Genomic DNA, 25439 nt, shown 5'->3' on the forward strand with positions numbered 1-25439 from the left:
CCAGATCTATATCTTGCCACGGCTCTGGAGTGAGGCTAGTGACTTTACACAGCCCTGCCTCACTTCAATCCAGTTCACTGCAAGTCATGACATCACATTCTCTTCTAGAACCACAGGCAAATAACAACAACAAAAATAAAACAAGCCCTGCCCACAAGTAACATGCACTCTCTAGGCTATCTCCAAATATATACAAAATAAATACAAGCTAACTTTGAAAGAGGAAGGCACTAGCAAATGGGAGAGTCAAGAAAGGACTCGTAGAATGAAGATTAAGCTGGCCTTGTAAGAAAACTAGAGATTCTAAGAGGAGAGGAGGGGAATGTGGATGTGTATATTGTTTATGTATATATGTGCGTATATATGTGTGCATGTCTGTGTGTAGTATGATATAGCTATATAGATATATTTTAAAATCATACCTGTACTACCTAAATCACAGGGTTGTTATAAAGAAAAGCACATTGTACTACCTTAAAAGCACTTGTGTAGGGGCAGCTAAGTGGGGCAGTGGATAGAGCACTGGCCCTGGAGTCAGGAGTACCTGGGTTCAAATCCGGCCTCAGACACTTAACACTTACTAGCTGTGTGACCCTGGGCAAGTCACATGACCCCAATTGCCTCACTAAAAATAAAACAAAAAAAAAGCGCTTGTGTAAATGGACACTAATGGTGTACCATACCCTGCATTGGCTCAAAAGCCTGAACAGAATCATCTGAAAACAAAATCTTCCTTGTCATGAATCACCATTGTAGAAACATGCAGTGCATGCAAACAGGACTGAGCATGCTACATCTACCCAAATGTCCTAAAACTGCCTGAGTCCTTTGCTTCTCAGGACAGCAACTTGGCTCTGCCAAGACTGTGAAATGGCTGACCTCAAAGCCCTTTCTCCTTAGAAAGGGGGAAAAAATGGTGATAGAGACAAAAGAGAGATTTTCTGAAAAGGAAATGCTTCCTCCATGGGCTCATAACTCATTGAATTCCACAGTGGAAAGAGCACTGGATTTGGAATCAGAAGATCTAGTTATAAAATTGAAGAATGATTGAACAAATCGTCACAGATTAACCTAATGAAATGTCATTGGGCTATAAAAACATTTCCTAGAAAAATGTGGGATGGGGCAGCTAGGTGGTACAGTGGATAGAGCACTGGCCCTGGATTCAGGAGGACCTGAGTTCAAATATGGCCTCAGACACTTGACACTTACTAGCTGTGTGACCCTGGGCAAGTCACTTAACCCTAACTGCCTCACCAAAAAAAAAAAAAAAAATTGTGGGATTAAAATTACCTGAACCTGAGTGATGCATACAGGACAGGAAAACAATCGCAATACACAATGATTATAATGAAAATTAAAAGGACATTAAAACGGGGGCAGCTAGGTGGCGCAGTGGATAGAGCACCAGTCCTGGAGCCAGGAGGACTTGAGTTCAAATCCGAATCAGAAACTTGACACTTACTAGCTGTGTGACCCTGGGCAAGTCACTTAACCCCAGTTGCCTCAAAAAAATAAAAAAATTTTAAAAAGGACATTAAAACAAAAGCTAAGCAATTGTGGTGATCAATCTTGGACCCAGGAAAAGAAATAAATAGATACATCACCCACCTTTTGTTGGTGGAGGGGGGGCTTTGGATATGAAATGGTGTACATGCTTTCAAATGTGGTCACTATGTCAGTTGGTTTTTACTTAACTGTTTTTCTTTCTAACTAGAAAAGGTTCACTGAGTAGGGACATGGTGAGAGTTGGTTTTGGAGGAGTATAAGGAAGGAATCCAAAAATGACAACTACAAAGACAAAAGATATTAATAAAAACTTTTAAGCATAAATAAATGAACTAATGAATGAATAACACTTTAAAATGTTCATAAAATCTTGGATGCAGTTACAGCTCTGCCTTTTGCTATGAGTGCAAACGAATGAGTCATTTACATTTTCTAACACTCAATCCAGGATTTTTTGTTTTTTTTGGGGGGGGGGTGAGGCAATTGGGGTTGTGACTTGCCATGGGTCACACAGCTAATAGTCTGAGTGTCTGAGGCCAGATTTGAACTCAGGACCTCCTGAATCCAGGACTGGTGCTCTATCCACTGTGGCACCTAGCTGCCCCCATTTTCTAATACTCAAGTGGCCAATGAAACTGCTTGCCACCAGAGATAAAGAATGATAAAAAGCACTGGACTGGTATTCTAGAAACCCACCTTTCAGTTCATCTCTGTAATTTACTAAATGGGTAACTTAGCAAGTCACTTGCCCTCTCAGTGTCTGTTTTCCCATTTATAAAATGCCCCTTTTCTCATTAAGCCACATACCTTAGTCATCTATCTTCTTCTACCAAACCCCTCCAGTTTTCCAGTTCCCAAACCAAAATCAAATCTATACCGTCAGGGGCAGCTAGATGGCGCAGTGGATAGAGCACCGGCCCTGGAGTCAGGAGGACCTGAGTTCAAATCCAGACTCAGACACTTAACACTTACTAGCTTTGTGACCCTGGGCAAGTCACTTAACCCCAATTGCCTCACTAAAATTTAAAAAAAAAAAATCTATACCGTCAGTTACTGGAAAGGGTATGGAAATCTCCCCTGTGGCTACACTCACAATGCCTTGTAACTTTCCAAAAATGTGTCTCATTGGCCCATCACTCTGCTATACAGGTTATCACCCCTATTGGAATAAAGGTTGTTTAGGATAGGACTGTTTTTGTTTTATATTTGTATTCTAAGGACTTTACATAGTAGGTTGCACACAGTAAGCACTTAATAAATGCTTTTTCATTCATATGTTCAGAATGAAATTATCTTTTAAGTCCCTTCTACCAACAAAATCACATGATACTAAAATTTTTCATAAGTGCTCGAAACCCAGTCCTTCCTTTCTCATTCTCTATCAACTTGACAAGTTTTTTTGCATTTTCTTTCTTTCCCAATTTCCCTCTCTTTGTGAGCTAAAAAATTACCTGTCATGACTGAAAAAAGGTGGGGAGGGACTTACTTCCCAAGTAATTTATCAATGGATGAATCAATCAGCAAACGTTTGTTAAGCCTTGAGCATTTACTGTGTGCTCAAGAAATGTATTGGAATGCTGGAGATAAAAAATTAAACAAGTCTTGCTCTCTAGGAACTTGCATTGTATACAGACATATCTTAATACATACAGAATACAAAATATAATCAATATTTAGATTCTTGTGTTTATTAAAGATGTGTTTAACACAAATGATTCTGAACCAACTTTTCTATTTTTTAATATAAAAAGCCTGAGGCATCCCAAAATCAGTGTCAGAAGCAAAGCCTTTCATCCAAAACCCTCTTACTTCTCTCACCATTAGTCTGTCAACAAATGTCTTCCTCAGCTCTTCTCTCTCCTTCATCCCTCCTTTATATTCTCAATTCTACCTGCTAAACTTCCCTACCATCCATCCCCTTCTCTCCAATCACAGAATAACCACCTTACCAATTCAAAGCCTCACCATCTTTCATCAGAACTATTACTAATTGTTCTCCAGGTTCTCCCCTCTTTCATATAACCTCTACATGGCTGTCAAACTGACATTCCCAAAACATTCTCCGTTTCAGGAGTGGAAGTTGTTGCCTACTGTCTTCAGGACAAAACACAAACTCCTTTGTGTCGTATTTAAAACACAGCACAATCTAGCTCTAAACATTCTTGCCAGGCCTATGGTTTTTTACTAAGCCCTTCCCACAGCACATAATTCAGCCAATTGGCCTACTCACTATTCCCCAGATATCCCATCTCCCAGCTTTGTGTTTTTGCAAAGACTAATCCCCATGAATGTTCGGAATGCATTTCTCCATCACATCCACCTATTTGAATTTGTACCTTCCTTCAAGGCTCAAGTCTACCTTTGCTTACTATTCCACTTGCTAGTACTCTTTCCGTTTAAAATGCTTTATATTAACTACATATATTTCATTGATGACAGCTCTTAACATGTTGTTTCTTCATAAAATGCAAACTATTTGTGTAGGGATGACAATTTTCATTTATTTATTCCCAGAGCCTAATATACAAGACCTATCACATGACAGATTGTTCATAAAGTCTTCCTGAATGATTTACTTAGAAAACCCTAGACAATGATTTTACTCCAAAGTAAACCATCATACCATCTGCAAAAAGCGATAATTGTCTTTTCCCACTATACTTATTCCCTTGATTTCTTTTTTCTTTATCTTATTGCTATTGCTAACATTTCTGGCACTCTAGCGAATGATAGTGGTAAAAATAGACATCCTTGCTTTGCCTCTGGTACCATTGGAAATGCCATTATTATAACCCTCCTACATATAATGTTGGCTCTTGGTTTTAGATAGAAAACTTACCATGTTAAGGAGAGGTCCACTTATTCCTCTATAAAGTATTGTAATCTGTCAGAAAGCTATTGGTATGTTCATGATTTTTAGAATTCTCTCTTATGCTGTTTATAGTTTTACCAATATTAAATGACCTCTGCATTTCTAGTAGAAATTCAACTTGGTGTTGTATACAAGATTTTTGCTGTAGCCTCTTTGCTAATACTTAAAATATCTGTCAGTCTTCATTAGAGATATGGATCTGAGAATTTTCTGCTGTTTGGACTCACCCTGGAATTGTGCCCCCAAAGTTAATAAAATGACCTAGCTACTAAGTCTATATTTTAAAGAAAACAAATAAAGGACAGATTTTTGAAACTATACTTATAGCAACCATTTTTGTTGGTAGCAAGAACTGGGTATTAAGGGAGGGAATGGCTAAATAAATTGTGGTAAATTAATGTAAAGGAATGCCATGGTGCTATAGTCAATGGCAAAAGGGATAGGTTCAGATGAACTTGTGAAGACTTGTATGAACTCCTACAGAGTGAAGTGAGCAGTAAGTTTACATAATAATAAGGACAAACAGCATTAAAAATCTTTAACTGATCAGAGTCTCAATTCAGGGAAACTGATGATGACCACTCCCTACTGTTGGGAGACTCAAAGTGCATAATGAATATACGTTTTTGGTCAAAGTGAGAAATTGTTTTGGTTACTGTGTATTTGCTCGACTGTGTATTTGCCCTTATAAGGGCCTTTTTTTCCCTTTTAAATTAGGGAAGTAGAAAAAATACTTGGTTGAAAAAAGAAATAAAAAAGGCCCTTCCTCCCCCTCTTATCAAAGTATTTCCAATCCTTTAAGGTCCAAATCATATTCAATAAAATAAGGGAACTCAGAGGATATGTAGTCCTGAATCTGAACAGGGATAATGTCTATAATACCCCAGCAAGAAGTCATCAAATATCTGCCCAAAGGGGAAAAAAAAAATCTACCTATGGGTAACTCAAAGGTTTAGTTTAGTGACCTCTGTGGCATAGATCTTTGCAGAACGGATGGACCAACTTTACAAACCCAACAACAGTGTTTGTGTGCCCATTTCTGACCAAGTACCCTCCCAACACATCAACAAGAAGGGTGACAGGTAGAACCTCCCAGTGGCTTTAACTTGGATTTCTACCCTTTGATTTTCAGCTACCTGTTTGTACACTTTCAACATTCATCAGCTGGGAGATGGTTCTTGTTCTTATGCATTTGAATCAGATCTTTGTCTCAGAAATGGAAGGTTTATAATCCATGCAGTGACAAATCAAGATTCCAGAAGACCAAAAAAGTAGCATGCTATCAATGTCCTGACAAAGAGGTTACTGAAATGAAGATGCCAAATCAAATATACCTATTTGGACCTGATCAATTGAGGCAGGAATTTGCTTTGCTTACCTATTCTTATTTATTACTATGGCTCTTTGCTTCTGTTGTCCAGTTGGAAGGAAGGGATGGGATTAAATCAAAATTTTTAACCCTTCAGAGAAATTTGCCCCTGAGATTTCTCCTATTTAAATGTTTTCTTCTAATTTTAGCTAGGTGGATTCTGTTTCATAATCAAATTTTTCTATTTTACCTCCTATGATCCTTCTTTATTCCTTCTCTGATCAAAAAGTCTTCCTCTAGGGGGTAGCTAGGTGGCTCAGTGGATAAAGCACTGGCCCTGGATTCAGGAGGATCTGAGTTCAAATCCAGCCTTAGACACTTGACACACACTAGCTGTGTGACCCTGGGCAAATCACTTAACCCTCATTATCCTGCAAAAAGAAAAAAAAGAAAAGCCTTCCTCAGCTATAAATGCAAAAGGCAATTTCTAATCTGCCCCCTTATGATATGATCATTATATCTAAGTCATGTATCTATTTAGAGCTATATAAGTTCTGCCAAAATTCTTCCCAGTTTCACCAAATTTTGGTCAAACAGTGAGTCCTTAATTGTCTAGATCTATCATACTCTAGGCTGATAAATTTGTTTGCTTCTGTATGTTGTGGCTAAACTCTTCCATGGATCAGGTTTCTTTTCTTTGGAGGGGAGAGATGTTGAGGTAAAAATCAACAACTTGGTAAATGAATATATCTGGTGATCCAAGAGATCAAAGATAAATGACACGTACAAAAATATTTACGGCAGCTTTTTTTTCTTAGTGATTAAGAACAAATGGGGAAAACCCTGAAAAAGTTATGGCATATTAATATAATGGAATGTGTTGTAAGGAATGATGAAAGTGATGGTTTTACTGTGAACATCAACAGTGCAGTGAGCAAAACAAAGAATAATTTATACAATAAATATATTTTAAAAACAAAAATGAAAGACAAGAATTCTGATGAATGCGATGACCAAGATTCCAGAGTCCTGATTATGAAACATGCTACCCAGCTCTTGAGAGAGAGAGAGAGAGAGAGAGAGAGAGAGAGAGGTGCTGGGCTCAAGACATCAAATTATATATCTGAGAATGAACAATGTGTGAAATCGTATTGTTGACTATGCATAATTACCTCATGGGTTTGGATTTTTGTTCTTGCTAAATAGTGGGTGGAGGTATGTGAGATGGGGAGAAAAAACAAATGTGTTAATTTTTAATTGTTAATGTACTGAGGGACTGGGAATCTCACAAAAGCATCTAATGACACCTCCATCAAAATAACTGAATTCAAAGGGAATTGGGAGGCTCAAGTATGCTTATTTATAAAGGAGAATGGGGTAATAGGACCACAGATCAATTAAGTCACTTGGCAGAACAGAGCAAGGTTGGTGGCTAAAAGCCATAAATAAATACTATTTCAAGTAGATTAGAGATAGCAATATGTTGAGAAGGTTGGACCAAAATGCTCAATCTGGATGTCTAAACAACTTAAGTCGGGTGTGTTGGTTAAGTCACTATAAGAGGGCAGCTAGATGGCGCAGTGGATAGAGCACTGGCCCTGGATTCAAGAGGACCTGAGTTCAAATCCGGCCTCAGACACTTGACACTTACTAGCTGTGACCTTGGGCAAGTCACTTAACTCTCTTTGCCCCACCAAAAAAAAAAATAGCATAAATATGACTGGATTACAAAATCTGTGATGGAAAAAGACATATTCCCTATATTAACCCTTCCGTTTTAAAGAAACTGAAACCAACAGAGCAAAGCCAGTATTCATGGGATCAGACTGCAGTTGATAGAGACTTTAGGAGTCATATAATATAAGCTCACATTTTACAGCTGAGGAAACTGAAGACCATCATAGCATATGAAAAGAATTTGATTTCATTGGTAGAGAGCAGCAGAGAAAATTACTCTACCAAGTGATAAACTCAATGCATTTTTTGTTTGTTTTTTTTTTTGGTTTTGTTTTTAGTGAGGCAATTGGGGTTAAGGGACTTGCCCAGGGTCACACAGCTAGTAAGTGTCAAGTGTCTGAGGCCGGATTTGAACTCAGGTACTCCTGACTCCAGGGCCGGTGCTCTATCCACTGCGCCACCTAGCTGCCCCATTCAATGCATTTTTAAAAGACATACATGGCAAATGCAGAATTTGCTTTGCTGGAAGTATATATATTTCTAAGAGGTTTTGTTTCTTTGTCATTAGGAGGGGGAAGGGGAAAGGGAAAGCAAATCGAAAACTTAAATTTTTAATTTACTAAACAAATTTTTTTTAATTGTTCAAAATTCTTCTACCAAGTGCAGGTCAACATCTCTGACATTGAAAACTGAGGTTTGCCCTTATCAGTGTGGTTACCTAACTTGCCTAAAATTACACAAGAACAGTCAAGGAGGTAGCAAAAAGACAGCAAGTCCTGGAAGTAGAGCTCTCATCAAGGTATCAGCCCTCCTGTAAGGAGGGAGGAAGGGGCTCCAAAAGCCATTCAAAATCAAAACAAAACATTCCTAGAGGCACTGTGAAAACCATATGCAATATGGCCACCAGAATTTTATGCTCTTCTATGAAGGATATGAATTTAAGCATTAAGACCAAGACTGGGAACAATTCAGGCCAGAATTTTTTAAAGGATGACAGAATCCATTATAGATAAATACAATACCTTTTTCCAAAGACATTATAATGGGAAGGCTAACTTTCTGAATCAAGGATTAGTTGCAATTTACTTGCCACCCAATGTTCTTATTCTTCATCCCTTTGTCATTTTACCTTACCCATTGGACCCTAACCTCTCACCTCCGAAGTTTGTCCATGTTCCTTCTTGGGTTTTCGAGAACGGGCTTGTTTGGTCTGTTTCATTTTATCTTGGCCTTGAAAAGAGTACAGTCTGTTGCCTGAGCTTGGTGTCTAAGGGCAGTAAACATTGCTGATGAGCCAGGTTTGAGGCACAGAGGAATAACGTCTTTAATTGAGCTACAGAGCTCATTTATCTCATTATAAAGGAGGTACTACTCACTCACCATTTCTCTTAGCAACCTAGAGCTCTCAGAGTTCCTAACTCCTAAAGGAGGCATGGCAATAGAAGGCATTTTTCCACAGGCAGAATCAGACTCTGGAGGACTCAGCTCTACTAGTTACCCCCTTGGGCAACTATCTTCCCCCCAGAGTTCCAAATGATGGGGATAGGCTGATGAGATCAGTAGATGCCTATTGGTTCTGAGGACTCTAAAAGTGTCCCTAAGCAGATACACCCTACATAGCACCTAAAAGATGGATGGTGGCAGCCGCTGCATCCTCTTGAAGACGTTCAGTGAGACTGTGCCCTCCCAGGCATTTCTGTTCACAAAACGGGCAACATCACATGTCCCTTCATTCACTCATCTGTTGTTAAGTGTATGTGCCTGTGGTTTTTAATCATATGATTTTGAGATGGGGAAGTGGAAGACAGAGAAATACAAGTAGATCATTTACCCATGAGGGACAGACTTCATGGAAATGTGTCTTGGTTTCCCAGAAGTGCCATAACTTCTCTTTCCCTCTCATCTGTTCTGAAGAACAAGTCATCCTCATGTATCTTCCTTTTATATGAGATTTAATAAAAAGAACAAGAGGCCATAGAGAAATACTAATTTTTAATTAAACCATTATAATAAGGTAAACTCTAGGCATTCATCAATTTCCATTCTAAAAACTGGGAAAACTTTAAACAAGGGAATTTTTAATTTGTTATTTGGTTACTGTTACAAAAAAAAAATTGTGAAATACAAACACAAAAAAAGGATAGAAAAACTGTCCTTATTCCACAAAATAGCACCAGTTAAAGTAAAAGGTCTTAAAACCATTACAATAGCATTTCTGAAATGCTGATTCCCCAATAGCTTCCTCCCCTTAAAAAAGTTCCTACATGGAATTAAAAGACAGCTGTCATGGTAGATAAAAATTTTCTGGAGGAAGGCTTAGGGTTATTACAGACTTTCCATCTTTTAGATGAAAAACAAATAACAAAAACAAAAAAATGTGCATCTGAACCCTAAACATGACCACTGTGCAGAGGAAGGTGATACAAGACTGTGTGGGAGGTTATCATGCAATCCAGCCTCTGAAACTGCAAACAATGCACCGAGCCGTTACTAAGCAAAGTGCCACCTGAGGCAGGAAAGGATGAGGTCTTTTTCTCCCTCCACCACATTTTGGGAAAGGGAGTGGTGAGAGAGCTAAAGAGATGGGGATAGAACATATACTTCAAGGCACATATTCACTTAGCTGCCTGTTCAGTCTTGGGCCTTTGACTGCAATATCACACATGAGACAAAGTACCCAAAATCTTGACAAAGAATATCAAAGTGTGTGTTTACTATTCTAGCCCCTGTCTTCCCCATATCCCCCCTTTAGGGCTATCTTGCAGTAACAGCAGGACAATAAATAATTTGGGTTTAGTTTGTGTTAATGATTTTCTTTAAATGCACTGGAAATGTGTTGAAACCAGCCCTGCTGGAATCATCACTTTCCAAAATTCCTGGAGGTATTACATGGGCATTGACTTGTACCCAAGCTTTCCAAAATCATTAGTTCTTGATTTTTATTTTAATTTAGGGTGAGGGAGTTTTTATTTTTTTTTTTAATTTTAACAAAGTAGGAAATATTGGACTAAAGGAGAATTTACAAATTATTGTTACTAATGAATAGAAAAATCATATGCTGCTTTAGTTTCTTTTTGTTCAGTTACATTTCCATCTTTCCCACCAGGGTTATATTTCACTGAACATGGAGCAACAAACCAAAAAAAAAATTTTTTTAATGATAATCGACACCTGTGTTGTCTTATTGCTTAACAATATGATCTATCATTTTGTGAGGAAAAAAATACTAAAAATCTCTATTTCAAGTGTAGTTTAAAAAAAAGACAGAAGCACCAATCTTGCCCCCCCCCCCCCCCCCCCCGGGACCACAATCAAGTAGTAGGACTTTTCTGTATGTAGGCTTCAGAGAAATAGTTTGCACAGGTCTTCTGAGTGTGCCTCAAAAAACAAGAGTCCCACTGAGCAAATGGAGAAAAGTCTGAGGTACATGTAATGACTGATGTTTTAGGTCTTAGTCTGACCTTATTCATCATTGCAAAAAAATTGAAGAATAGCAGAGACTAGAACTTGGGAGGGGAAGATGAGAGGAAGAGAAGAACCCAGAAGTTCTGCCATCCCTGGTCATGGTTCTTCCCCAACGTTACCCTCCTCCAATGGCCAAAATCCCCTTCCACCTGTCAGTTCCAGCCCATGTGTTATTCACAGGCAAAGTAGTCCTTCAGTGGGGCAAAAAGATGTCGGATAACAGGGACGCTCCAGGATCTGCCCAGCAACTTCTGGCGAGCACCTCGACCCATGTTTGACACGTCGGTGTAATGGACAGGAAAGCCAAAAATTCTGGGAGCAGGAACAAGGCAAAATATGGGGACATGAGAGGCAGCAAAATTTATTCTCCCAAAGCTGGTGCCAAATTTTCTTGGGGTAAGACCATAAGTTTAGGCAAAGGTAAGGCTCCTTTAATATGCATCTATACTAAAATTTAAAATTGCAATTGGAGGCCAATTCAGTTTGGACTTGGAACTACCTCCCCTCTTAAGTTTTGCAAAACACTTTACAGATAATAATAATAACAACAACTCACATTTACATAGCACTTACTATGTGCCAGGCACTGTGCTGAATGAGCACTTATCCAATTTGAACCTTGTAATAACCTTGGAAGGTAGGCACCATTATTATCCCCACTTTACAGAAAAGAAAGCCAAGGCAGAGATTAAATGAATTGCATGGGTCGCAAAACTAGTAAGTGTGTGAGGCTGGATTTTAACTCGGGTCTTTCTGACTTTAGGTCCAGGGTTCTATCTACTATGTCACCTAACCACATCACCAGGAGCACACCATAGCAGCCATTAAGTTATATGACTAGGAACACCAAGGGTCAACTTGTGATTATCTTTTTAATTTTTTTTTTTAATTTAGTGAGGCAATTGGGGTTAAGTGACTTGCCCAGGGTCACACAGCTAGTAAGTGTTAAGTGTCTGAGGCCGGATTTGAACTCAGGTACTCCTGACTCCAGGGCCCATGCTTTATCCACTGCGCCACCTAGAAGCCCTGTGATTATCTTTTTAACAACAATAAAGATAATAGTGACACATGGAGTCAGGGTATTTGGGCTCCAGTTCTGAAAAGTGTATTTACCTACCTCCACATAGAAAATTAGACTCAGTGCACATTGAGGCATTTTGAGGGGGACATGGTTTTAATGCAGGAATGTTTTGCTTGACTATACATATTTTTGATGGTTTTGGTTTTTTCTAGCTTTCTCAATGGGGGGAATGAAGAAAGAGGTGGGAGAGAATTCAGAGATGAAAAAAAAATTTTTTTTTAATGCCTATGACAGTAGACGTCATTTTACCCTTTGAGGGTAATAAAATAATGTGGTTGTAATATACATTTCTATAAGGTCACCACCACCAAACATGGGAAAGAGACATCACATGCTCCTCTGACCCAAATCCAAGCCTGACATTATACAATCTAAAAGCCTAGAGATCTGCCTAGCTTTAATGAAGTAAAGAAGAGAGTGAAAATATGTACCTTTTCTCTGAGAAAGACAAAGAGGATAATTATCAAGAAATCAGCAAAGAGACAAAATTGCTTGTATCTTGGAAATTTGTGTTTGGTCTCTTCCAAATGGAAGTTAGCAAACCATTTAACAGATGAATCACATCTTTGATGAGATCAAATGGAGAATAGGGCTTAACATGACTTGATATTCTCCCTTTATATACTTCAAGCAAAATCAGACATCACTATAAGCTGGATTAATTCCAACATTTCCACCTCATCCTGTAAAGCCTCAAAATCTACCTGTCTTACACGCAGCCTTTGCTGGTCAACCTGGCTCCATAGTGCTATGTGTGGATCCTTTCTCTTCCCAAACAGGGCAAGCTCTCCAGGACCAGAGACCCCACTAGACCTCCAGAGTCAAGGACAGTCATAGGGGGAAAAAATGAATGAAATAAGGAGTAGGGAAATGATAGAAGGGAAGCCCAGGAACAGATATAAACGAAACGTGTTAAGTACCTGAATTTTCTTACTTTTCTTAAAATCATCGTGTTAAGCAACACAATTTGTTAGTCACAAATGTGACCAATTCTATCATTTCATCTGTACTTGATCCCACACTCCAACCCATTTTCTCTGTTTCTCTCTGGGCCTTCTACCCCCAGTCTGCTCACCTTTCTAGCTCTGTGCACCATAATATATCTTCTTTGCCATTCATGATAACAGGGAATTGTTGATTTTTCCCCTGTTTGATGGAGTTCGACTTAGTTGTTATTGTCTGTACTTTCTTTAACTGAGAAATAAAAACATCAGGTGATGAACAAAGAAGGCTGCAGGGTTCAATATGTGGGTGAAAGAAGGTCTGATCCAAGTGGAAGACAAAACTTGGTTTTAGTAATGGAGAGGAGAGGGCAAAAGCATTTTCTGGACAACTCAAGGTCAGGGAGAAAAGAGGATGAAAACCAGGCAAGTCAGTCACGGATCAGTAGAACTCTAAACTGACCCAATTTGCTGGAGCAGCCAACCCCCTAGGCTATGTTAAGTCTTTTCCTTTATCTTCTCAGATAGAAGAGAAAGAAAAAGCAGCTCAGGGTTTCTGGTCTTCAAGAAGGTTCCATGTGACAATTCAAAAGCAGAAGTTGTTTGGCTCTAGAAATCATTCAGCTGGAGGACAAAAAGGGGAGATTTCACGTGAAATATGCCTTATGAGTCTAGCCAGACTTCTAAAGGGCATAGAAAAAATGGGGCAGGTACTGGAAAAAGACCTCACATTAAGGATTCCGAAGGAAAAGGACCTTCATAGATCAAACCCTCAGACACTTGTACAAGGGCACAGAGTATTCCTTTTTTTTGGGGGGGGGGGGAGGGGGGTGCACAGAGTATTCCTAACGAAGGGGATGTTGTTTCAGAACAAGCTTACCTTCGCTATCCTATTGTACTCCAGGCAGTCCTGAAGCTCGAGTTTATCGGTCTTTGAAGCTATCACCGGCCTGGGAACAGCCAAAACTCATTATGTTCTACAGTTCACAAATGAATCTGCTCTGCTTCCAATTGCCTTCTAAGCCAATGACCCCTTTATAGACTCATAGAGCGTTAAGAGTGGCAAGCAACGAAGCAATCTGGTAAGGCAGCCCTAAAGCTGCCTCAATGAAAGCACAGGCTCTAAAAGAAGATGAGAGCATCCTCAAGGATGGGCCTTCTTAGCAGTCTTTATAGAAGGCATGGATGGAGAACAAGGGACAGGGAAAGTGACTGGAGTTATTAGGAATGGAGAAAGAACTTTGGGGGTGGGAAAAGAGTGGGGTGCCACACATAACTGATGATTTCAGTCTGCTGTATTGGACAAATAATAAGTATTAGAGCGGTCCGGATCTAGACTAGGCCTCCTCATAGCCTCATCTATAATCTCTATATGGAGGTCTTCAAGAGGAGATTTGCTGATCACTTGTTAGTGAGAGCATACTGAAATAGAGAAAACCTGGCAGCAATTCTAAGATTCTGAGCTAAAAGAGACTCACTTAAGAGAGAATGTGGTGCAGTGAAAGGAATCCGGTATCTAGAATAAAAAGGAATCACACCACCTAGTACTTGAAGCAAAGGTACAGAGAAGGGAAGCAACTCAGTCCACACCACAGTGTAGGAGAGGGTACTATTGATGTGCAGAGATAGGAAAGGAAATGTCCATAGTTCCTTAATAAAACCTAATGCCACAAGGAGTAACTTGACATAAAAGGATGCACAATTTATGGGAGCCAGGTTCTAATCCCACTGAATCATGGTGAATAAATCACTCTCCTTACTCAGGTCTCAGTTAATCTAAATGCTGACAGGATAATAGGAAATTACCTCAAATATCTATGAATGTTCAAGAAAAATAGAAGTCCAATTACACGATCCCACCAAACTATGTGGCAATGACTAATTCCCAGAAAATTTTTGACGCTGGATTGAGTATTATTAGGGAGCCAATCCCCCAAACTAGGCACTATTTATATACACAACGGTTCTCTGACAATATACTATTTATTCAAAATTGAAAAGATTCCTACTGCACCGCTACTACAAGCAAGATTTAACAGAAAGGTATTCTACCAATTCAGGAATTACAGTATTAGACACCTGTCAAGCCAGGCCCCTTTCTCTACAAGGTTAACAAGAGATTAACAAGGTTAACACCTACTTCTCAATGGCTACATAGCTCCAAAGACAAAAATAAAGCTCACTTAACACTCTTCCCTTTTGTGGAAGTGGAAGTGGAAGTGGAGAATATGAACATTCATACTACCAATGTTCTTCCTCAGAAATTCCCAAACAATAAAGAACCAGAAAGGGATCTTCAACATTATCTAATCTTCCAAATTCTCACATCCATATGTTGGAGTTGACTATTCCTAGTGACAAGTAGATCACTACCTCCAGAAGCAAAAAGAATCTGAATCTCTGTCTTATACCTGAAAAGTCTAGTATAGCCTTCTAGAGCTAGAAGGAATAAACCTAATAATATGCCACTTGAAGGCAAGCTGGTTGAGAAAAGGGCTCGTTTTACTCTGTGGCCAGGTAGTTGACACACAGTAGGAACTTGCATTGTTGAATTGCAACAAATAATAGGCCTTCAGCTATAAATATCCAAATAATGTTTAGTAGGTGCTAGTGTTTTCTCTCTAACATGATAAATGTGATTCTCACAATGACCATGCTTCACATTCAGCAACATCACGCTGCCAAGTCAACACACTGTACTTGAAAGTCAGAGACAGGATAGGCATTATAAGCACAGGACTTTTATCTCTATTCATTTTCAAGTCATTGTGATCTTGGAATCTCTCCCCTATTCTTATAATCCAGTTAGAATTACAATTTACATATATTCATTGACAGTAAACAGGACAAAGTCCTGGGGATTGCCAAGGAAGACTAACTCACTTCTGAACCTATTAATCTTGGACCATGATGGTTTGGGGTAAAATATATTCATCTGATAAATCTATAAGAAATCCTTTTCCCATTCCACCCCAACCCCCCCCAAAAAAACCTTCAAAAATGCTTGAAGGAGACAAAACAGATTTGAATAGGTTCAGTTAGCTCACCACATTCATCTGTCTACAGTGACCACACAGAAATCCCTCAAATTTCAAGAACACCCTGGAACTGCATATCGTTGAACTGTTAACCTTTATAGAGGGTCAAATTCACAATCTCCTACATGAATAAATCCTATTAGATTAATGCAAATCCTCAAGGCCCTACCTTGCCAGTTCACTAGAGGGTTTACTATGACAGTTTAAAGAGTCACCAGGCAGTTAAAATCACTAATAAAATTAGGAATGGGATTCTGACTTTTCAAAAATAAGGAAAACGGTGATGTTGGCATCAGGGTAAAATGAATCCATCAAAAAATGTAAACCTCCATGCACAGAATACCCTAGAAATACTCTCCAGAGTGATGGTGGAGAGAAGCACATTTGTTTTTGAGTGTCCTTCAGAACACTTTCCATCAGAGGCCCCAGTAAAAAGTCCATTATCAGGACCCCAAGGAGTAGATGCACAAAACCCAAGAAGCCAAGAAGTGGTTAGTTACCTGTTCATTCCAGGCAGGTTGCCCCAGTAATAGCGGGCTCGGTGTGCAGCAGAGACTTTGATGGCATCAATCATTACTGGATTACACTGTAGACCAATGGAGATTTAAAAAGAAGAAGAAAGAAAAAAGGAGAAAGAACCAAACATCAACATAGAATTGACATAAATTGGGTAATTTAGGCATAGTTAATTCTAAACATATGTAGCTTTAACTATAAAAGGACCTGGAAAAGGGAAAAAGGTACAACCATCTAGACTTTTTGTCCTAGGGGGTAACAGCTTATGTGGGTGCAAGTTGGGGAGAGGATAAATAAGGTCATACTTAGAGGGGTTTTATGTTTATATTCTCCAAGAAGAAAAGTACCTCTTCTACATGAAAAAGTAGATTCTAGCATTTGGAAACAAGCAACCTTGATACTAACTTTAGTAATTAAAAACCAACACAGCAGGGGCAGCTAGGTGGCACAGTGGATAGAGCACCAGCCCTGGATTCAGGAGTACCTGAGTTCAAATCCGGCCTCAGACACTTAACACTTACTAGCTGTGTGACCCTGGGCAAGTCACTTAACCCCAATTGCCTCACTAAAAAACAAAAAAAAAACCCAACACAGCAGCTTAGGACTGACCCATCCTTTTTTCCCATCCTGGGAAATAATATACCTGTGGTACTTTAAATATTGATATGTAATCCCTTGTATTACTTCTTGGACCCCAGACATCTGAGAATACTTCATAATCCCATCCCACCATACCCTTTCTCCTAGATAAGGGGATCACTCACCTCCAAAAACCTTGAGATGTCCCTTTTGTCATTGACCCTCATTGCCACTACATTCTCAAACATCCAGAAGAAAGGACGCTCATCCCCCTCTTTGGGGCGGGTATAATTGAGTAAATGATAAAATTCAAAGAAGAGCCTTCCTGTGCCCTCTGTTGTGTACAGAAGAGAGAAAAGATAGATAAATTAGGATCCTTGGATGGTTCCCTTAAATTTCAGATGCCACCATCTTTTCTATATGGTAGACTCAGTGACGTGCCCTCCATTCTTAAAAACTTGTAATTGTATGCCAATGTAGCAAGCCTTCTTATTTACCTTTGCTATGTAAACATTAATTAGAAATATTTTAATAAAAAAACATAAAATTTAGAACTAGAGGGGATTGTAAAATTTCTCCAACCTCCTTTGACTAAGAAAAGACCCTTTGACTCATGCCTATTTCCTATCTATGACTATCCCACTGCTCTAGTCAAGACAAATACAAATCCTGGCCAGAAAGACAGCGAATTAAAGCCAAGAAGGCAGAATAACCTTTGCCCAGGCTTGCCATTGCTTTGCTAAATTGAGTTTTAGCCTCCCTCCCAGGGACTGTTTTTTCACCTACAAAAAGACAAAATGAACTACATGGTTTTCTCCATTTCCAACATTCAATAAAGAAATAACTAATGTCTATTACAAATGTTTATAATTCTGTAATATCCCACACGAATATATTCAATTCTATATCTTCCCTTTTTTGTCAGATTAATCCAAATCTGATAAAGAAACATTAAAATTACTATAGTGCATATCTTCTTGCAATACAGTATTTTTTTTTTAAGATTTTTTTTTTTGAGGGGCAATGAGGGTTAAATGACTTGCCCAGGGTCACACAGTTGGTAAGTGTCAAGGGTCTGAGGCCAGATTTGAACTCAGGTCCTCCTGAATCCAGGGCTGGTGCTCTATCCACTGTGCCACCTAGCCACCCCCGGTATTTTTTTCCTTTAGAAATTTGAGAGGGGCAGCTAGGTGGCACAGTGGATAAAGCACAGGCCCTGGATTCAGGAGGACCTGAGTTCAAATCCGGCCTCAGACCCTTGACACTTACCAGCTGTGTGACCGTGGGCAAGTCACTTAACCCCTATTGACCTTAAAAAAAAAAAATTTAATTTACTATAGCACTTGGAACGTATGTTAGTTTGTGGTCCACAGGACATTGCATACATTTTCAGTTTTTTTTAATGTATTGGTCCTTTAACTCAAGTGCCATATTTTATTTAACCATTCCCCCAGTCACAAAAGTGATGCAGTGTAAACGAAGTAAACACAATAAACTAACCCATACACACAATGACCATCATAATTATGAAAACAGAAAGAACCCCAGATCAATCAAAAGCAAAACTACAGAGAACAAACATCGTTCCAAATGAGACATGGGATGAATCTACCACTCCAATTCTTGGCAAAGGTCCCTGGGTGTTGCGCATTGCACTTATTTTTAGCCTTTTTAAAAAAATATATTAATTAGGGTAATTTTATGGTAATTTTTTAAAAGATTATTCATTATATGGAATGGCTCTCTGGCAATTGGGGAATACTGGGGGAAATTTTGGTGACACAAAAAAGATCAAGGAGGAAGGATGTGGAGGGAAATTAAGTAATATAAAAACCAAAGACATTCAGTAAAAATGTATTTTTAATTTTTTAAAAAGGGTTGAGGGGGCAGCTAGGTGGCACAGTGGATAGAGCACTGGCCCTGGAGTCAGGAGTACCTGAGTTCAAATCCGGCCTCAGACACTTGACACTTACTAGCTGTGTGACCCTGGGCAAGTCACTTAACCCCAATTACCTCACACACACACAAAAAAATCTGTTATGGGAAATATAATTTTGTTTTGGACCAAAAAAAAAAAAAAAAGAATCCCACAAAACTGCCTTTGCCAGGATAGATTCACAAAGGCAGATTTTGTAATGAACCCCAAACCATTGGATTTTCTCTACACGAAACTCACTTCCTTGGGAAACATCCCAAACCCCTCAGAAAACCCAGAAATAATGGTCCTTACCATACAAGCCCTTCCTGGCAGGATTCACATTTGAAAGATCATTGCATGGACTTCCACCAATAAGCAAATCAAATGGTCCCCATTCATCAATCTGAGAAATAAACAAGTCATGTACTGCAGCTAGATCAGAATGCCCTCCAGACTGGGAAAAGGCAATAAGCATAAACTCAAGAAAGTAATAACCATACTGGGTTTGCCAGTCACATTCCACTTGCCTACTATGTGCCAGGCACTGTGCTAAACACTAGGGCAAAAGACAGTCCCTGACTAGGAGTTTGCAATCTACAAGCAAACAAATATATACAAAGCAAGTTATATACAGGATTAATAGAAAACAATTCAAACAAAGACAGCACTAGAATTATGAGGGGGTGGGAAGGCTTGCTATAGAAGGTGGGATTTTAAATGGGACTTAAAGGAAGCCAGTTCAGGAGTCAGAGCAAAAGAGGAGAGCATTCCAGGCATGGGGGACATCCTGAGAAAATGCCCAGGGAGAAGAGATGGAATGTCTTATTCACAAAACAGCCAGGAAGCCAGTGTCATTGGATGAAAGAGTACATATTAGGGAGTAAGGTATAAGAAGACTAACAGGGGTGGGTGGGATGGGGTGCTAGCTTATGAAGGGCTTTGAATGCCAAACAGAGCATTTTGTCTTTGATCCTGGAAGCAATAGGAAGTCACTAGAGTTTATTGAGTGGGGCATGGGGGAGGGGAGTGGCAGGGAGCAATGACAAGATCTGTCCTGGGCTTTAGGACAATCTTTTTAGTGGCTGAAAGGAGAATGAATTGGGAGGAGCTATTTGATGCAGGCAGATTCCACCAGCAGGCATAAGGGGATGAGGGCATGCACCAGAGTGAGTTTTAGAAAGCTAAGGAAGAAAACTCTAGTCAGTTTCTACATCCAAAGGTATCTGGATGAAGGGTCAAGTCAAAAGATTCTCCAACTAGACTTGTAGCTACGACATTGACCTGACTCTAAGGCTGCACTGGGGTGAAAATAGGAGGAGGGGAGCAGGGAATAGAGAAGGGAAACCACTCACCTGGCGCTTGGTGATATTCCTGACATCATGAACATATTTGATGTTCCCTTCGTGCTTGACTGTCCCAACAGCAATCGAATCTTCACAGATCTCTGAAGCAATGTACTTGTCTACCTTGATACCCAACTCTTTTAGCACCAAGTAGCCTGTCAAAGGCGGAGCAAAGCAATGAGGACTCTCTCTTCCTGACCCTTTAAGGATGGGAATCTATATGGCCAAGATAACCAAACAGAGCTGGGCGGGGAGGAGGTTGGTTAATTTATACACACCTGGATGTCTGGAAGCAAAGGTGAAAAGGGACTCACGTGCCCCCAAAAAATTTATGGAAGGAGAGAGGGAAGAGGGGAGAGGGGAGAGGGGAAGAAGACAGATAGCTATACAAGAAAAGCATAAATTCTGAATGGAAAGACTTCCACCATGAGCCAAGCCACCAAGTGGCAACCTGAAGCACAACTTTAACAAATATTAATGGTCAACAAAATGGGAAATTATCTAGGACATGGAGATGGTAGGATAAGTGGAAGGAACAACCCTTAAAAGCATAAAGTAAACAAAGCTTTTTTTTTTTAAGTGAGGCAATTGGGGTTAAGTGACTTGCCCAGGGTCACACAGCTAGTAAGTGTCAAGTGTCTGAGTCCGGATTTGAACTCAGGTCCTCCTGAATCCAGGGCTGGTGCTCTATCCACTGTGCCACCTAGCTGCCCCATAAACAAAGCTTTAAGGTACAAGAGAAGTGAACTTTTTCATCTATGGCTTGGCTATGAACTTATTGGCAAAGCTAGAAGAGCTACCCCATTCCCAAAGAGGACAGAAAACTTGTGGCCTCCCCAAGAGCACATGTTTCTTTAAGTAGGAAAGCTTCAACTCTTGTACCTTAAAAATTGAATACATTCTACTGGGCTTAGTGACCATTAACCCTCTTGTGCAGATCCTTTTTTCATTTATCTAGGCTTTTTTTTTTTTTAATCTAGGCTTCTTCTGGAAAGACAAGACTATTTAGTCTACCAGCGATCAGGAATGTTAAGCCGGCAGCGTGGAAGGGTCTGGTAGATCAAATGTTCCATTAGCATAGCAGGAGCTAATGGGTTACCCCATGGAAGGGACTAGGAGAGTTCAGATCAAGGTCAAATCAAAAGTAACCTTGTTTGGTGTGGGGTTGAGGTGAAAGGGGAACAAATGCACATTCCCTGCCTATTCATACCTGGAAAGACCTCATCTCTTTGAAGACTCACCTCATGTACAACACCTACCAGACTCCATTTTAGTCTCATTTCCTTGCACTCTTAAGTACACCAACAACAGTTTGAATCTACAATCTTTTCCATTTATTTATCAATATAAAAAGTGACTTCCTTCCAGTAAAATATAAGCAGGCATTCCTTACCTAAAGCACATGGACCTTGGACACAATATACATGCTTAATGATTTTTTAAATTCTTTTAAATAAAAGCAGTTAAAATTCTTAATCTTCCTTCAAGGCTAGCTAGGTCCGGACTCCTCCCCCTCCATTAACTAAAAACTATCCCACCTATTAAGAACTTGCTAATGTAAATTCCTTGAGAAGAGGGATGGCCATTTTTATTACACTTCCCTTACTTGCAGCAGAAAACCATAAATAACCTCAGATATTTCTCTCATTTTGTGGACAAAAGAAGTTTCAAAATTACACACTTGTTTCAGTTCTCCCACACCCACTAATCATAGACTGAGGTTGTGGGAAAGGACCAGAGAGAAGCCTTGCTGTCATAGAAATGGAGATGGATAGGCCATCATCCCAGACCCAAGAGCATTTTCCAAAAACTCACCTGTAGCTATACCATCAAAAAGGGACAGGACTCTGATGGGTCGTCTCCTGGATGCAGGGACTGCTGGATATAGTTTTGGAACTGCCTGTCCAACAAGACAATAGGAAAATAATTAAGAAGCAGGTACTGACCAACTATCAGAATTTATTTTACTGACTGAAAAACAAGCTACATTCTATATGACAAGGTCCTAGTTTCTTAATCATATTCTCAGCCCTTGTCTTTTATTCAATCACTGGCACGTAAGCAAAGAAACAGTGACTGATAGTTAATTGTTCAACTCAAAAGTTTTGGGAAAAGACAATTTGCCATGGAGAGCAATATCAATTTGTAATTCTAGCTTGCTCTTTTTTTTTTTTTGCAGGGCAATGAAGATTAAGTGACTTTCCCAGGGTCACACAGCTAGTAAGCATCAAGTGTCTGAGGCTGGATTTGAACTCAGGTCCTCCTGAATCCAAGGCTGGTACACCACCACTGCACCACCTAGCTGCCCCTCCTAGCTTGCTCTTCTTAAAAAAGACCTTGTTTGGGGCAGGTAGGTGGCGCAGTGGATAAAGCACCAGTCTTAGATTCAGGAGTGCCTGAGTTCAAATCCGCCCTCAGACACTTGACACTTACTAGCTGGCAAAGGAAATGTGTGGATTTGTTTTGCTTGACTATGTATATGAGGAGGACAGGCACTGTCTTTGCCTCTTTTTGTATTCCCAGTGTTTAGCATAACCTGGTAAGTGTGTGCCACGTCTCTGTGTGCTGTGTACTGTTGTTTCCGTTTACCATGTACCATTTACCATATCTCCATGTACCATGTCCGTGTGCTGTGTGCCATGTACCCTGTGTCCGTGTGCCGTGTACCTGTCTCCATATACCATGTGCTATGTGCTATGTACCCATGTGCCACAAATGCCTTACATATTCCTGAGCAATGTCATTGGTGAAAAATTCCTGAAGGCGAATGTTCCAGTCCTTTCGACGCTGTAAGACTCCATAGCACCGCTGAGGCTGGCACATGTAACAGCTCCAGGGCTCTTGTGCTTTGGCACTGGCTGACGTACCTGCCCCAACCAGCACATCCAGACATTCAACACAAAAACACCTTTACCCAGGAGGGAGGAGAGAAAAAGATTAGCCAAAGTGTGACATGTCAGCTCTTGACCACTCCTAAACATAAAAAGACTTAACGATTTCACTATGATTCTCCCCCCTCAATTCCTGCTCCAGATCTTCGCCATTTTTGCCACTAGAATCACAGAACTAGACCTAGGTTAAACCAGGGGCCCTTTGCATGACATCACTTCTTTATCTGCCCAATGAGGGGGATTCTCACTTTATCTCTAAACCCACTCTAAATTTTCACCTCAAAATCCTACAACATTCCTGATATATCAGGTCCTCACTTGAAGACCTCCAATGATTTGTGGGGGGTGGGGAGTGAGGGGGAGGATTAAGAAATTATTTTCCTCATTACCAACTATTTAAAAAGTGAAAGAGTATTATATTTAACAATGAGCTGTGTTTTAAATAACCAGGACCAGAAGAGAAGCCATAAATAAATCCAGGAGAACAGGATCAACTTAGGAGATCATCCCTAGATGTCCCTCTGGGACTGCCCTGACTTTTCTACCACGTCCTGAGAAGTTGGGAAAACCTCAACTTTCTACAAGATGCCATCAACCTTGGTATTCCTCCTCATCACTGCCTTCTGCCACAAGCTGCTCAGCTCAGCAAGTCCCATTTCTCACCTGGCTGCACCCATGGCTAAGTACCTATACCCCTGAGTTCCAACCCTCAACTTTCTTCAACACCCCCACCTCTATTTTTCAAATTCTTTTGGATTGAAGGCAAGGACTGTTTCCTTTTTTAAATAATTATATCCCAGATTTTGAGCACAGGGCATAGCACAAAGGAAATGCTTAATTAAATGATTATTGATTTTTAATGTTGTTATTCAGTCTTTTTAGTCTTATTTGGATTTCCTTGGCAAAGATACTGGAGGGGTTGATTTGCCATTTCCTTCTCCAGCTCATTTTACAAATAAGTTAACTGGGACAAGCAGGGTTAAGTAATTTGCCTCGAATGAATCACTCAGTGTCTGAGGCCACATTTGAACTCAAGTCCTCCTGACTACAGGCCTGACACTCTATCCACTGTGTCTCCTAGCTGCCTGTTTATTGATTTTTATAAACTAAAAGTCACATCAAAATATTCAAATAAGCAAACAGGAAACAAACCTTGAGTCATCCATATGGGAAATAGCTAAACAAATTATAGCATGTACATTAACCATAACATAAACCAAGAATGAGAAATTTAGAGAAACTTGAGAATATTGGGCATAAATTGATCGAGAGTGAAATATAAAGAAAATATACGTAATGAGTAATCCAAGTTCACAGAACAATAACAAAGCAATAAAGTAGCAATTTAAAATGTTGTAATTGGAGGGCAGCTAGGTGGCACAGTGGATAAAGCACAGGCCCTGGATTCAGGAGGACCTGAGTTCAAATTTGACCTCAGACACTTAACACTTACTAGCTGTGTGACCCTGGATAAGTCACTTAACCCCAATTGCCTCACTAAAAAAAAAAAATTGTAATAACTAACTTTGATCTCCGCCTATGATGCCACATCCCTTCCTTCAGTCCAAAAGGAAGGAGCAAATGTTATACATGTACAATTGGAAGAAGGTCGGCTGTCATCACAATGTAGCAGGGTACCTTTTGAACCTCCCAAAACTTGTCAATCACCCCACCACAAGCGCTCCCCTTTTTCCTGTGACATAAGCACTATGAGAAACTATTTTATCTTCTATTTGTAATCCCCAATGCTTAGCATAAAGCTTTATAAACAGTAAAGTTTTGAAGCTTTTCAAAATTTTTTCATTTTTGTGTCATCTGCAAAAAAGCTAATGCAGTAGTGATTTCATTAAGAGTAAGGGAAGGGGCAGCTAGGTGGCGCAGTGGATAAAGCACTGGCCTTGGATTCAGGAGGACCAAATCTGACCTCAGACACTTGACACTCACTAGCTGTGTGACCCTGGGCAAGTTACTTAACCCCAACTGCCTCACCAAAAAACCAAACAAAAAAAAAAAAAAAAAAAGAGTAAGGGAATCGGGGCAGTTAGGTGGTGCAGTGGGTGGAGCACCAGCCCTGGATTCAAGAGGACCTGGGTTCAAATCTGGTCTCAGACACTTAACACTTACTAGCTGTGTGACCCTGGGCAAGTCACTTAACCCCAATTGCCCCACAAAAAACAAAAACAAAAGAGTAAAGGAATTAGGGGCAGCTAAGTGGCGCAGTAGATAAAGCACTGGCCCTGGGTTCAGATCTGGCCTCAGACACTTTACACACTTACTAGCTGTATGACCGTGGGCAAGTT

General features: G+C 39.9%; 1 protein-coding gene across 1 annotated transcript in view; it reads right to left on the reverse strand.

Annotated features, from left to right (window-relative positions):
* Positions 1 to 10717: 10717 nt before the first annotated feature.
* The window catches only part of DNMT3B (DNA methyltransferase 3 beta), a 33864-nt gene continuing 19142 nt past the window's right edge, over positions 10718 to 25439 (reverse strand). The window contains exons 13-21 of the mRNA XM_043987097.1: positions 22973 to 23156; positions 22064 to 22148; positions 20258 to 20403; positions 19218 to 19308; positions 17173 to 17321; positions 16393 to 16478; positions 13735 to 13804; positions 12989 to 13107; positions 10718 to 11144 (exon numbers count right to left, since the gene is read on the reverse strand). Coding sequence (XP_043843032.1) covers positions 11003 to 11144; positions 12989 to 13107; positions 13735 to 13804; positions 16393 to 16478; positions 17173 to 17321; positions 19218 to 19308; positions 20258 to 20403; positions 22064 to 22148; positions 22973 to 23156 — 1072 coding nt within the window. The 3' untranslated portion in view covers positions 10718 to 11002. The remainder of the gene's footprint in view (positions 11145 to 12988; positions 13108 to 13734; positions 13805 to 16392; positions 16479 to 17172; positions 17322 to 19217; positions 19309 to 20257; positions 20404 to 22063; positions 22149 to 22972; positions 23157 to 25439) is intronic.

Source organism: Dromiciops gliroides, chromosome 2 (genome assembly GCF_019393635.1).
Source record: "Dromiciops gliroides isolate mDroGli1 chromosome 2, mDroGli1.pri, whole genome shotgun sequence".
Taxonomy (NCBI): domain Eukaryota; kingdom Metazoa; phylum Chordata; class Mammalia; order Microbiotheria; family Microbiotheriidae; genus Dromiciops; species Dromiciops gliroides.